At 57.0% G+C, this 11,802-nt stretch overlaps 4 protein-coding genes across 4 annotated transcripts; 1 reads left to right on the top strand and 3 right to left on the bottom strand.

Moving 5' to 3' along the window:
• Nucleotides 1-1,684: 1,684 nt before the first annotated feature.
• On the top strand, nt 1,685-2,957 carry CH63R_00049 (D-isomer specific 2-hydroxyacid dehydrogenase; the record flags this gene model as incomplete). The annotated part of the gene is made up of 4 exons (XM_018295024.1): nt 1,685-1,725; nt 1,796-2,010; nt 2,118-2,575; nt 2,643-2,957. 4 exons carry the CDS (start codon nt 1,685-1,687, stop codon nt 2,955-2,957), a joined length of 1,029 nt encoding a protein of 342 aa, XP_018163386.1.
• Nucleotides 2,958-3,897: 940 nt separating this feature from the next.
• On the bottom strand, nt 3,898-5,310 carry CH63R_00048 (Adenosylhomocysteinase; the record flags this gene model as incomplete). The annotated part of the gene is made up of 2 exons (XM_018295023.1): nt 3,898-4,346; nt 4,410-5,310. The coding sequence occupies 2 exons, from the start codon at nt 5,308-5,310 to the stop codon at nt 3,898-3,900; spliced, it is 1,350 nt and encodes a 449-aa protein (XP_018163385.1).
• Nucleotides 5,311-8,159: 2,849 nt separating this feature from the next.
• Nucleotides 8,160-9,537, bottom strand: CH63R_00047 (Eukaryotic translation initiation factor 3 subunit H; the record flags this gene model as incomplete). Its single annotated transcript, XM_018295022.1, has 3 exons — nt 8,160-8,727; nt 8,862-9,343; nt 9,484-9,537. 3 exons carry the CDS (start codon nt 9,535-9,537, stop codon nt 8,160-8,162), a joined length of 1,104 nt encoding a protein of 367 aa, XP_018163384.1.
• A 1,035-nt stretch (nt 9,538-10,572) lies between these two features.
• CH63R_00046 (Upf0643 protein) lies at nt 10,573-11,287 on the bottom strand (the record flags this gene model as incomplete). Its single annotated transcript, XM_018295021.1, has 2 exons — nt 10,573-10,786; nt 10,842-11,287. 2 exons carry the CDS (start codon nt 11,285-11,287, stop codon nt 10,573-10,575), a joined length of 660 nt encoding a protein of 219 aa, XP_018163383.1.
• Between the last annotated feature and the right edge of the window lie 515 nt (nt 11,288-11,802).

Raw genomic sequence — 11,802 nt, 5'->3', positions numbered from 1 at the left:
AAAAGAAAAGTGGTTTTATCTTGTTTCTCAAAAAGGGGATCTGAGCAATAGGAAGGGGGTGGTTGGGGAGACGAATGCTATTCTGTCTCTCTGTGGATCATAACAGTTCACTCTGAGAGCGGCAGATTGTTGCGCCAACGACGTCTGGGCATTGCCAGTGTTCACTGTACGATACTAGACGGCGGACTCATCTGGGTTCTAAGGGTTAAGGACGCCGGATAGAAATCAAGAAATACAAAAATTTGCAATCGATAGCTCGTCTTCCTGTCCCTCCTTTGCAGGTGTGGCTGCCTCCCCTGCACTAGGGGAACAGCAAGCGGAAGCGTACTTGTACAGAGCTGCAGATGCAGGTCGAGTAGCAATGGGTTGTCGAGTTTCGTTCGACATGAAGTTGGGCCGAGTGGGAAATGGTGCGGCGGCCCGGGGATCCGACGGGCAGGCGAAGGGGGGAGAAGGGGGGGGGCTAGAGCATGACGCAAGTTGTTGTTGTTGTTGATGGCCACCGCTATAGCGACTCCATGGGGGTGAAAGAGATGAGGTAAGGGAGATGAGAGAGCCTGTGAAGAGGTTGAAGAGTGGTTTAGCGGCGTACGTATTGGCCAGCAGGGTCTTGATTCAGCAAACATTTCCAACGATGGAGCGGGTTTGGTGAGAAAGACGAAAGGGTGGTGGAGGGGAAGAGGCGCATGCGAGCTTCAGCGGTGTCGGCGCCGTCCTGCGGGTTTTGGGCTGCGTGCCAGCCAGCCAGGCAGCTCTTATCCGCAGAAGGCGGTTTCGGCATCGGATAAGGAGGGGGGACTCGTGTGGCACAGTCGTGATTACCGAGGACGTGACGGCGCCGGCTTACGAATCCTGCGGTGTCTCACCTCGGGCAAGAAATCAGGATCGTGGGAAACGATAGTAAGAGCTCGCGATTTCGTCGGTCGAGGCCCGAGGCCTGAGTGCTGAGTGCTGAGTGCTGAGTGTCCGGCTCGGCTTTCTCTCCGACGGTCTCTCCGATACGGGATGGGGGGGTTGGAGCTCAGTCCCGGCCCTCCGATGCCTCAAGACGCCGGCGAATTAATGAGCATCTCGTGTCGAGGAGGAAACGGTCTTTCCTCTCCTCGCTGCGTGAAAAATAACCGACTCTAGTATTACTTCGAGAGTTCTCAAGTCGGGAGGGTTCGGAGGTTTGCGGGCTCTCAGACAACAGTCTGTCCATCGCCGACACACTCTCTCCCGGTAGACTTCCGCCGAGACAACGGGAGGGGGGGAGGACGAACTCGGGCAGCTCCGCTCCAATTGAGTTTCAACCTCCCCCCCTCCCCCCACCGATCGTCCCCCACCTTCCCAGTCCGTCTATCTCTCAACGGGCGAGGCAAGCCACCCCGCGCCGGGCTGTCTCTTTGGAGGGGCATTCTTGACGGCTTCGTTCCTCCGATATCACCATATCCCGGGCTTTTTTTTGCATCAGAACAGACCTTTTCTGATCTTCAGGACACGGACTTGATAAGTAAGGTTAGCCAACCGGCTGGGTATGAGTCGAGGCGTCATTGGGGCTCTGGAGGGATTAACGTCTGCTTGTGTCCGGTTGCTGACCGGAACAGAGAGACGTAGACAGACAAATCGCCTGAGCACACTCAGCCCTCCCTCCTCAAATCACTTATACAAACAACTTTACCCATCGAGTCGAAAACCTTGAGCCATGTCCAAGCCCAAGGTCCTCCAGCTGGGCGAGATCGAGCAGTGCGTCCACCCCCTCCTCTATCTCCCTTGAGCTAAACTAACACGGCTTCCTGCCCCCCCCTTTCTACAGCGCTCACGAGGCATGGGCTCGTCTCGGTCAGGTCGCGGACATCATCAGGCCCAAGGCGACCAACCGCGCCGAGTTCCTCGACGAGTGCAGGTCAGGCGCCCTCGACGGCGTCAAGGCCATTTACCGGACCTTTGCGAGCGTTAAAATTACGGGCCGCATCGACGCCGAACTGGTCGCCGCGTTGCCCGAGAGCGTAGGCTTCATCTGCCACAACGGTATGTCCCTCTCCAGTCACCCCTTGACTCTGTAAAAGAAAGAGAGAGAGAGAGGAAGAAATACTCTCCCAAAAGACCGAGACAACAGACATACTAACCCCCAGCAGGCGCCGGCTATGACCAGATCGACGTGCCGGTCTGCACCCCGCGCATCCTCGTCTCCAACACCCCGACCGCCGTCGACGACGCCACGGCCGACATCACCATCTGGCTCATGCTCGGCGCCCTGCGCAACCTCAACGCCTCCGTCCTGTCCATCCGCGACGGCCGCTGGCGCGGGAACCCGCCCCCGCCCCTCGGCCGCGACCCGCAGGGCAAGGTCCTCGGCATCCTCGGCATGGGCGGCATCGGCCGCAACGTCGCCAAGAAGGCCGCCGCCTTCGGCATGTCGGTGCGTTACTTCAACCGCACCCGCCTCGACGCCGCCCTCGAGGCCGAGTGCGGCGCCGAGTACGTCGACTTCGAGACGCTGCTCCGTGAGAGCGACGTCATCTCCCTCAACCTGCCGTTGAACGTTGAGTCTCCCCCTTACCCCCCTCCCCCCCCCAATCAACCCTTGACAACAGTGACTGACGCACCGACGACCGACGGCCAAACAGGCCCAGACACGACACACAATCTCCCACGCGCAGTTCGCCCTCATGAAACCCGGCGTCGTCATCGTCAACACGGCGCGCGGCGCCGTCATCGACGAGGCCGCCCTCGTCGACGCCCTCGCCTCGGGCCGCGTCGCCAGCGCGGGCCTCGACGTCTTCGAGAACGAGCCCGACGTCCACCCGGGCCTGCTCGACAACCCCAATGTGCTCATCGTCCCGCACATGGGCACCTGGACCGTCGAGACGAGCGTCAAGATGGAGGAGTGGGCCATCGCCAACGCGAGACGCGCCGTCGAGGAGGGCCGCCTGAACAATGTCGTCGTCGAGCAGAAGGCGCTGGTGCAGGAGTGAGAGAGAACCGACCGATGTCCAGGGCTTGGGTTTTGGAAAAGAAAAAGAAAAAAGGGAGAGAGAGAGAGAGAGAGAGAGACATAGAGCCCGTGTTGGACAATACTCGGTAGGCACGTACTGAGTCTCGGTCATCTTTGATGCCTTGGACGGTTCGGCAGTCTAATCATGGCTGCGAACCCACGGGGTAAAAAGCAATCAACACAATGAATCTAACAAGTGACTCTCCATGAGGCTGTGTAGACAAGACAGCAACCATCAAAGACGTTGAGGTCTTGGCCGGGCCCATCCATTCGAGTCGGGCCACGCACAAGGATCAACATACATAGCTCAAGACTCTGTTGTTCGCGACGTCAACCGACACCTCTGCGGCCACACACAGGTCTTGCCAGTGCAAATGTCATATGGCCCTGCAAACATGGCCGGTCATCGTACCAAGCCTAGATTCGGAATCACATTTATCAAAAGTCACATCAATAATCACTGGGCAGAAGAATGTTTGCTCAGGACGCATATATTTGTTTATGCGGACCACGGTTGACGGGTCCTAATCCTCGAGTTGATCTACTCGTTACCCCTATTTCCCATTTCCGGGGGCTGAGTCCCTTTTTTGATTGTCCCGCTCCCATTAAGTCGGGCCGACGTAGAAGAGAAAGAAAAAAGGACGACGCAAAAATACAAAATGCCATGGTCTGGGGAATCACTATTCACAAGCCAACGCCTATTTTTTGTTGAAAAATCTCGCAGCCAGGCAAACCCCCAAGCTCTTTTGAGTTTCCAGCCCGTAACCGCCCCCAGCCGAGATTCCCTTTCCCAGATGTGTCATGCAAGTCATGCTGTTGAGAACACACGTTGCCAAATGTTATGGTGTACGCTCTTTGAAGTCATTAATCGGAGTGTTGAAGAAATCCAGCCACTGGGGTGGATGTTAAAGAAAGACCGCTTAGTAGCGGTAGATGTCGCTCTTGTAGGGACCCTCAACGGCGATGCTGAGGTACTCGGACTGGACCTTGCTGAGCTCGGTGAGCTCGACGTTGCAGTGCGCCAGGTGGAGTCTGGCAACCTCCTCGTCGAGGACCTTGGGGAGGACGTAGACACCGACGTCGAGCTTGCCAGCCTTGGCGAACTCGACGTACTTCTGGCCCCAAGCGGCGTCGCCGTTCTTGTACAGCATGATCTGGGCAAGGACCTGGTTGGTGAAGGAGCAGGACATGACGAAGGAAGAGTGGCCAGTGGCACAGCCGAGGTTGACCAGACGACCCTCGGCGAGAAGGATGACGTGGCGACCGTTCTTCATGAGGAAGCGGTCGACCTGGGGCTTGATGTTCTGAACGCTCTGGGCGTTGGCCTTGAGCCACGCAACGTCGATCTCGATGTCGAAGTGACCAATGTCTGGAGTAGAGTTGGTTAGTGATGGGCATCAAGGTGGAGAGGGGTTCTGCGGGGTTTACTCACTGCAGACAATAGCGTCGTTGGGCATGGCCTCGAAGTGCACGCCAGTCAGGATGTCACGGCAGCCAGTGGTGGTGACGAAGATCTGGCCGCGGGAGGCAGCCTTCTCCATGGTGGTGACCTCGTAGCCGGCCATGGCGGCCTGGAGGGCGTTGATGGGGTCGATCTCGGTGACGATGACACGGGCACCCATGGTGTGCAGGGCCTGGGCACAGCCCTTGCCGACGTCACCGAAGCCGGCGACGACGGCGATCTTGCCGGCAACCATGACATCGGTAGCGCGCTTGATGCCGTCAATGAGGGACTCGCGGCAGCCGTACAGGTTGTCGAACTTGGACTTGGTGACCGAGTCGTTGACGTTGATGGAGGGGACGAGGAGCTTGCCGTCCTTGAGCATCTTGTAGAGGTGGTGGACACCGGTGGTGGTCTCCTCAGAGACACCGTAGCAGCCCTTGAGCATCTCGGGGTACTTGTCGTGGACGAGGTGGGTCAGGTCACCACCGTCGTCGAGGATGAGGTTGAGCTTCTGGCCGTCCTTGAAGGCGGACAGCTGCTGCTCCAAGCACCAGTTGTACTCCTCCTCGGACTCGCCCTTCCAGGCGAAGACGGGGACACCGGCGGCGGCAATGGCGGCGGCGGCGTGGTCCTGGGTGGAGAAGATGTTGCAGGAAGTCCAGGTGACCTCGGCACCGAGAGCAGTGAGGGTCTCGATGAGGACGGCGGTCTGGATGGTCATGTGCAAGCAACCGGCGATGCGGGCGCCCTTGAGGGGCTGGTCGGCGGCGTACTTGGCACGGGTCTGCATGAGACCGGGCATCTCGTTCTCAGCGAGCTCGATCTCCTTGCGGCCGAAGGCGGCCAGAGAGAGGTCGGCGACCTTGAACTTGTGGGCGGGAGCAGACATTCTGTGAAGTGTGTTTGGGGGGGTTTGGAGGGTGGTGGTGGTATTGGAGGAGATGGAGGGGAAGGATGAGAGGAAGAGGAAGAGAAAGAAGAAAGGAAGGAGAGCGATGGAGGAGAGGGAAGATTTAAAAGTCGACGGAGGAAGGAGGGGGCAGATACAGGAAGTAAAAAAACAGGGACCTGAGGTATGGAGGATGGAGGGGTTCAGGCACTCAGGGAAAGATGGATCGATATGGATGGAGGGGGGCCAGTCAGGAACGGGCAGGGCGGTGTGTGTGTGTGAGACGGGACTGGGACTGTCTGTACCTGGTGCTGCTGGGCTAGCTAGCTAGCCAGCTAGGCAGGTAGGTACTTGGATAGCGAGTGCTGCGTTGTTGTCCTGCCACCAGGAAGGGAGAGAGAAATTTCTGCTCTTGCTACGGTTTGATTTTTTTTTCTCCCTCTTCGTGTTTCCCAATGCGAAATCCTGTCCAGTCACAGCGGGCAACCACCAGTGTCGGCGAAGCGCGGCGTTGGTGGGAGGGGGGGGACGGGGACTTTGAGGCTAGAGGCGGGGCAAAAAGTTCAACGAGCGAGAGAGACTCGAGAGCAGATGCTGCAGATGAGTGTGGCAGCAGGCGGGGTGGGGAATCTCGGGGAGGAGGAGGCTCATCTACTGGTTGCTGCCCCCAGCGAGACTTTGGGAACTGATACATTCATTGGCACTTTGGGGTGGAGGTACGATACGATAGCTACGAGGGAGGTATCTGTACTTTGCTATCTCTTCAGTCCATCGCCTCGATGCTGCTGGCCGGTACTTCACCACCCGAGGGAGCTGGAAGAGCTACGGGTGTGACCTCTCGGCTGTTAGCAGCTCCGATGTCGATACATGCCCCATTGTTCCCTTCCCTCTCACCATCATCACCGCTGGGAGCTCAGGGACACCCGTCACATATCTAACTTTGACAGTCCTACTGCCCCTCGGCCCCCCTCCTCCCCCTCCCCCCTCCCTTCGAGACGTCTCGTTCTGCCAATGTTCAGTCTCTTGTCTCCCTATCTCGCTCCTGCGGCCTACGGACACTTTTGACAAAGACCGTTGCGGTGAAGGGCGGTCCTCGCTCCGGAGGGTTTTACTCACACATGCGAGGGATTGGAGGCTGCGATCCAACCGTCGCACGACATTGTCTCATCCAGCGCCGTTCGATTGGTTATGCACATGTTCCAGCTTCTCCTTGACGCAAAAACCCCAACGCTCATTGTTGGAATCAGCCACCATTGGCAGCCCACATGGAGGCGAGGGAGGACTAGACCCAAGGGAGCAAGCTCGAGAATGAGCTGTCCCAGCTTCGTCCCAAGACCGTCTACACAAGGTACATTTACCACAGCATGTGCACACTGCCTAGGTACTGTGTAGCGATGCTGGTATCTGAGAGCAACTCACATTTGTGCAAGACGCGAGAACTGCTGTCAATTCGGTTGATTCTCGACTTCCACTTGCTTCCATTATCACCTTCGTTGCTGGGTCAAGGAACCAGCTCGTAATAGCTCCCTGGTGTACAGTAACTCTGGCCGGGACCGACCTGCTCGGAGGTAAGGTAAGGTAAGGTTAGGTACGGTAACGAAAAAGGCGGCGGCAGAAAAGAAGAGGGACGGAGGGGTACATTGGCCTTACTCGTTCCACAGCCAAAGTGCGTGCAGATCCGACGAGAAGCATGTACCTACCTACCTACCTACCTACCCTGATGGGGAGAGAGGGGAAGCCAGAGAAAGTCCAAAAGGAAAAAGGGACAAAAAAAAAACCCTGCCCCTCAATCGCCCTCTTTTTCGCAGGTGCATGGTCCAGGTGCTGGCCCGCGTGTGTCCGCCGGGCCAGGCGTGCCGCTGTGACTTGATTTGAGAGGTTGAGAGAGGCTAGGTTTCTTCCTCCTCCGATTCCACTTGTTTTACCGTTCACTGACGCTAGTCCTCTTTGAAAAGTAGAAACCCCCTCGATTTGCTGCCCCACCATTTACACCGACGTCGTGGTCGCTCGAGTCGAGTCTGCCATGTCCACGTCCCGCATGTCTCCTCCTCCCCTTGGATTGACTTTGGCGGCGTCCCGTCCCCAACAGAGTCTCCCGCGCGAATCAATCCGCCGAACCTAAGCTCGGCATATTATGCAGGCCATGCAAACATGAGATGACTCGGAGCGAGGCGGACACGGCGGGCGGGAGTAAAAAGGTTGTTTTGATGCCGGGTTGACCGGCTACGTGGCTTTATTGCTCAATCTAGCATGTTTCCATGTGCAATATAGCAAAGCTATGGTGGTTCGGTCGACGTCGTAGTGTTTGTGGAACTGCGTTCCTGTGCACATGACATGATAACAGACGCTCTGCCTCGTGGTTTCGCTTGCGTCCTGGCAAGCTTCGCCGCCTGCCTTTTGTGCTCGAGATGTCCTCTCATACCGCGGCGCCGGCCTCGCCCTTCATTTCCGGCAGACGAAGTCATCCTGGTGTGTCTGGCTTCGGTGTCAAGCCCCTCAGTGCCACGACGTAACAGTACTCCCCGTGCAGAAGGAAACCGTTGGTGGCCGCGCTGGTATGCAAGAAAAGGACATCGAATATCGACTCAGTACACACTGCCTGGGACTAATTACCGTAACGCCGTTTCGAATGCTTGATCCGCTCCCCAGATCATTCATCATTCCCAGAACACCCGTTCTCTAAGGTAATTCCACTTCTTTTTGCGTCTGCCCCTCGCCTTCTCTCCCCCCCATTCTCCCCCTTCGTCGTCTTCTTCTTCTCGTCCGTCCAGCAACAACGGCCCCTTTTCGACCACCAACACACCAGCAAGAGGATGAGACCCGGGGCCGACTCAGTGCATCTTCAACATCTAAGCCCGCTTGGGCAGCAGGTTCTCCCTGACGGCGAACATCTTGGCACTGATGTTGGACGTGAAGCCGTCCACCTGCTTGCTGTACTGCTCCACCTGCTTCGCGTTCAGCATGCCCTCGAGCCGGCTGGGCTCCTGGGGCAGCTTGAACAGCCTCTGCCACTCGTCCTCGGGCAGGGGCTCCTGCTTGGCCGCCGCGCGCGCTGCGTTCTCCGCCTTGCGCTTGGCCTGCCACTGCGTAATCTTGGCCTGCTCGCGGCCGACCTGGCGCTGGTAGAACTGAAAGTTGTTGAGGTCCGTGTAGTGCGACTCGATGCTCTCGAGCAGCAGGTCGCACGTCTTCTCGAGGAAGGGGTCTATCGAGAGGTCGAGGTTCTCAACCGAGGGGTGCAGCTGCTGCTTGATGGGGTCTTCGCGCAGGTCCGACAGCGAGTTGGGCCGCTCGATGCTGTCCTGCTGGGGGAGGCCGGGGAGCTGGTGGAGGAACGAGGTCAACAGGTGCGTGTTGTGGATCTCGACAGGAAGCTCGGCGAGGATGTCCTTGAACGTGAGCTTGGAAGCTTTCAGGCTGCGAAACACATCATGTTAGCGCCGTGATGACCCCTGTAGGAGTTTGTCTCCCGTGACTCTCTGTATCTCTCTCTCTCTTTCTGTCTTCTGTGTATGTGAATGTGTGTGTGTGTGTGTGTGCCCTCGACGTACCTCTCGGTCGTGAACTTGCCCTCCTTGTAGGCGGCCATGAAAGCGGGAGTGAGCTTGAAAGCGCGCAGGCTCAGGGAGCCCTGGGAGCTGCGGCTGACGTCGTGGACGAGAGCGACTGTCCGCTCGTTGTCCTTCTGGTAGTGGTACTGGTTCTCGATGAAGCTGAGGTTGACAAAGTTGCCCATGGCGGCGCTCGTGTACCAGCCGACGTTGTTAGCGTCGACGTTGACCTCCTTCAGGTGCTTGATCATCTCGTTCTGGTAAACGATGTTGGCCTTCTGGCGGGGGGCGGCCGCGGCGAGGGCAGAGGCGTCGTTGCTGTTGTTGCTGTGGCTGTGGCTGTCCGTGTTTGCGACGTCGACCGTGGGGAACTGGAAGGTGTTGCTGATCTCGAGAAGGCCGTCCGAGTCCATGCCGACGATGGAGCCGGTCGCGGTCGTGGGGAAGGTCTGGGAGCCATGCTTGACGATTTTCATCACCACCTAGAAGAATAGCGCGACTAATCAGCAACCGTCTCTACATCTGTCCCTCTCTCCCTTTGACTCTCTTGCATGTATGTATCCGTCCATAACCACAAGCCCAAGTGAGGAGAGAGGTGGGGCAGGAATCGGGCAAGACTCACAAGGGCCTCAACGCGAACCGCCGTGAGCGGCACCTCCTTGATAACGTCACCCATATTTGCGATACGATCGGAGAGATTCGTGCAGGTTCAAAAATTCCTGGCTATGTCGAGTCTGCGGCTGCGGGATCGTTGGTGTCGCGTGCTTGGCGGTCGGGTTTCGAAGGGGGCTCGTCTAGTTCGTTGATGCGAAATATCGAACTTTTCGCTACTACGAATTGTGGGAGGGATTGTGGGCTGTTGGGCGGTGGGCCGAGGCAGAATTCTTTCCGGTGCGAAGAGGTCCTGTGTGTGTACTGCGCTCACACCCTTTCTGCCTTGCACTATTCCATTAAATTCACACCTTCCCCTCCATTTCATTTCACTCCGTTCAAACCGCCGGTCGAAAGCCGCCGCGGCCGCCGCCGTCTGGTCTGTCTTCCCACGGCGAATCCGTAACAAATTCATACGCCACGTCTTGAACAGGAGGGCATCCCACTCATGCCCCCACGCCGAAAGCACTCGCATCGAGTTTAAATTCAACGACGTCTCATCTGGACGCCCTACTCATCGCTCCTCCTGCTTTCCTTCTCGAAACCTCGTTCATTCTACTCTACTCCTCTTGAGCATCATTTTCCGATATCACTCGGGGGGTCTCCCGTGTCTGCGTCGCGTTGCACGCATGCTGATATAATCCGTCGTCGCACATCACCTCCCGCTTCATTCAGACGTCCTCGGTAGCGAGCACATACCTTCTTTTGTCTCGGTTTCGGAATCTGATCATGACACCCAGCCAGTTGGATCAGGCCAACTCGCAGTTCCACTTTAATGATTTCGAGAACAATATGCAGTTATCATTTGAGCCCCTCTGTTATGCTGTCTAATGCGAAATCAAGTCATGTTTCTCGTGGCCGTGCAATGCTATTCGGATGCGCCGCCCATGAGCAGGTACCCAATTACCCCAATGCCATCTATCACATACCCACACGCCTAGTCCGTCGTCGTTGCCATATGCTCATTTCCTAGCCCGATTGCGACATTCGTCCCGACCAAAACCATCAAACGCCGTCACCAATCACTTTTGTTTACCCGCCAAATGCTTCCGGACGCTCTCTAGTCAACCCAGTCAATGATTTCCCAACTCTCGGCGCCATCACGGATGACCAGTCGATGCCGATCAATCCGCCAGAACGAGTACATGGACGCTGTTGCACGGCTTGCCTTGCGATGAGCGGGACCGTGGCCCGCCTTGACAGCGTCCGGCCTCGATCTCCACAAGCAAGTCGCGAGATTCCTTCCTTCTGAGTCGGGGCTCCCAAACCAGTATCTATCAACAGTCAGCCTTCGTTCTCTTTGTCCGCAGACAAAACGAGGTCCCTTACTTGAGAAATCCTCCGACTTGGTTGGCCTCGGCATGAGCGGCCTTGTCTAGGACGCCGAGGTCTTCGTACACGGTTGACGGCGGGATCGTCGAGCGGAACGCAACGATGTAAAAGGACGTTTCCTTAAACGTTTTCCCTGTCGATTGGACGAGCTTCTGAAGTTCAGCCATGACGTCCCCCCAATTAAAGGATTCGACGTAGTCGGCTGTGGCATAGTCCTCACGAAGGCACTCGAGCCGGGACAACGCTCTGGCGAGGAGGGCGTTTTCGTCGTCAAGAGTTTCGAGATCCAGCAGGTGCTCGGGATCAGTGTATGGCGAGTGGACCAAGAACCTGTCGGTATTGTTGATGTCGACTTCCTCCACGTTGACGCCTACACTCTCCTTGAAATGTTTGGCGAGGGGGTCGACCACCGTAAAGGGCGCCGTGCTCACAACGGCTGTCATTGTAATTTCCAGAAGCTGAGTCGGGAAATGACCGGAAACGCGAGCAAAGAAGATGCAGTGAGTTGGGGCGTGAAGTAAAGTCTGGTGTAAGATCTCAACGACAAGTGCTTCTCGACAGGTGGTGTATGATGAAGCAGTTATGGCTTGTGTAAGTGGCGAGTACACGTTGAAGCGTATAGTTGGTTGCTACCGACCAAGACGAAGGGCTGTGTGTTTGAGGGAATCCGGGGTTGACTTGAAAGAAGAACAGAAACGGCGAACCGACAGAAAAGTGCGAGCGAGGCATTGAAATAATAAAACGGCACAAGAACACAGAGAGAGTCAGGACGTGTCAGTAAGGGGGCGTCGAGGAAACGTCTTTTCGACACGGGATTGCCTAACCCAAGCCAGGTGGGTCGAGGAACGACACCGTCGAGCGACTCGGAGCGAGTCAAGAGCAGCTGACCAACCCGGTGTGGTACCGTTCAAAGGAGCGGTCGGTGTTCGTCCCTCAGCCATGTACGGTGATGAGAGTG

Source organism: Colletotrichum higginsianum, chromosome 1 (assembly GCF_001672515.1).
Source record: "Colletotrichum higginsianum IMI 349063 chromosome 1, whole genome shotgun sequence".
Taxonomy (NCBI): Eukaryota; Fungi; Ascomycota; class Sordariomycetes; order Glomerellales; family Glomerellaceae; genus Colletotrichum; species Colletotrichum higginsianum.
This window is presented reverse-complemented; position numbering and strand designations above follow the sequence as displayed.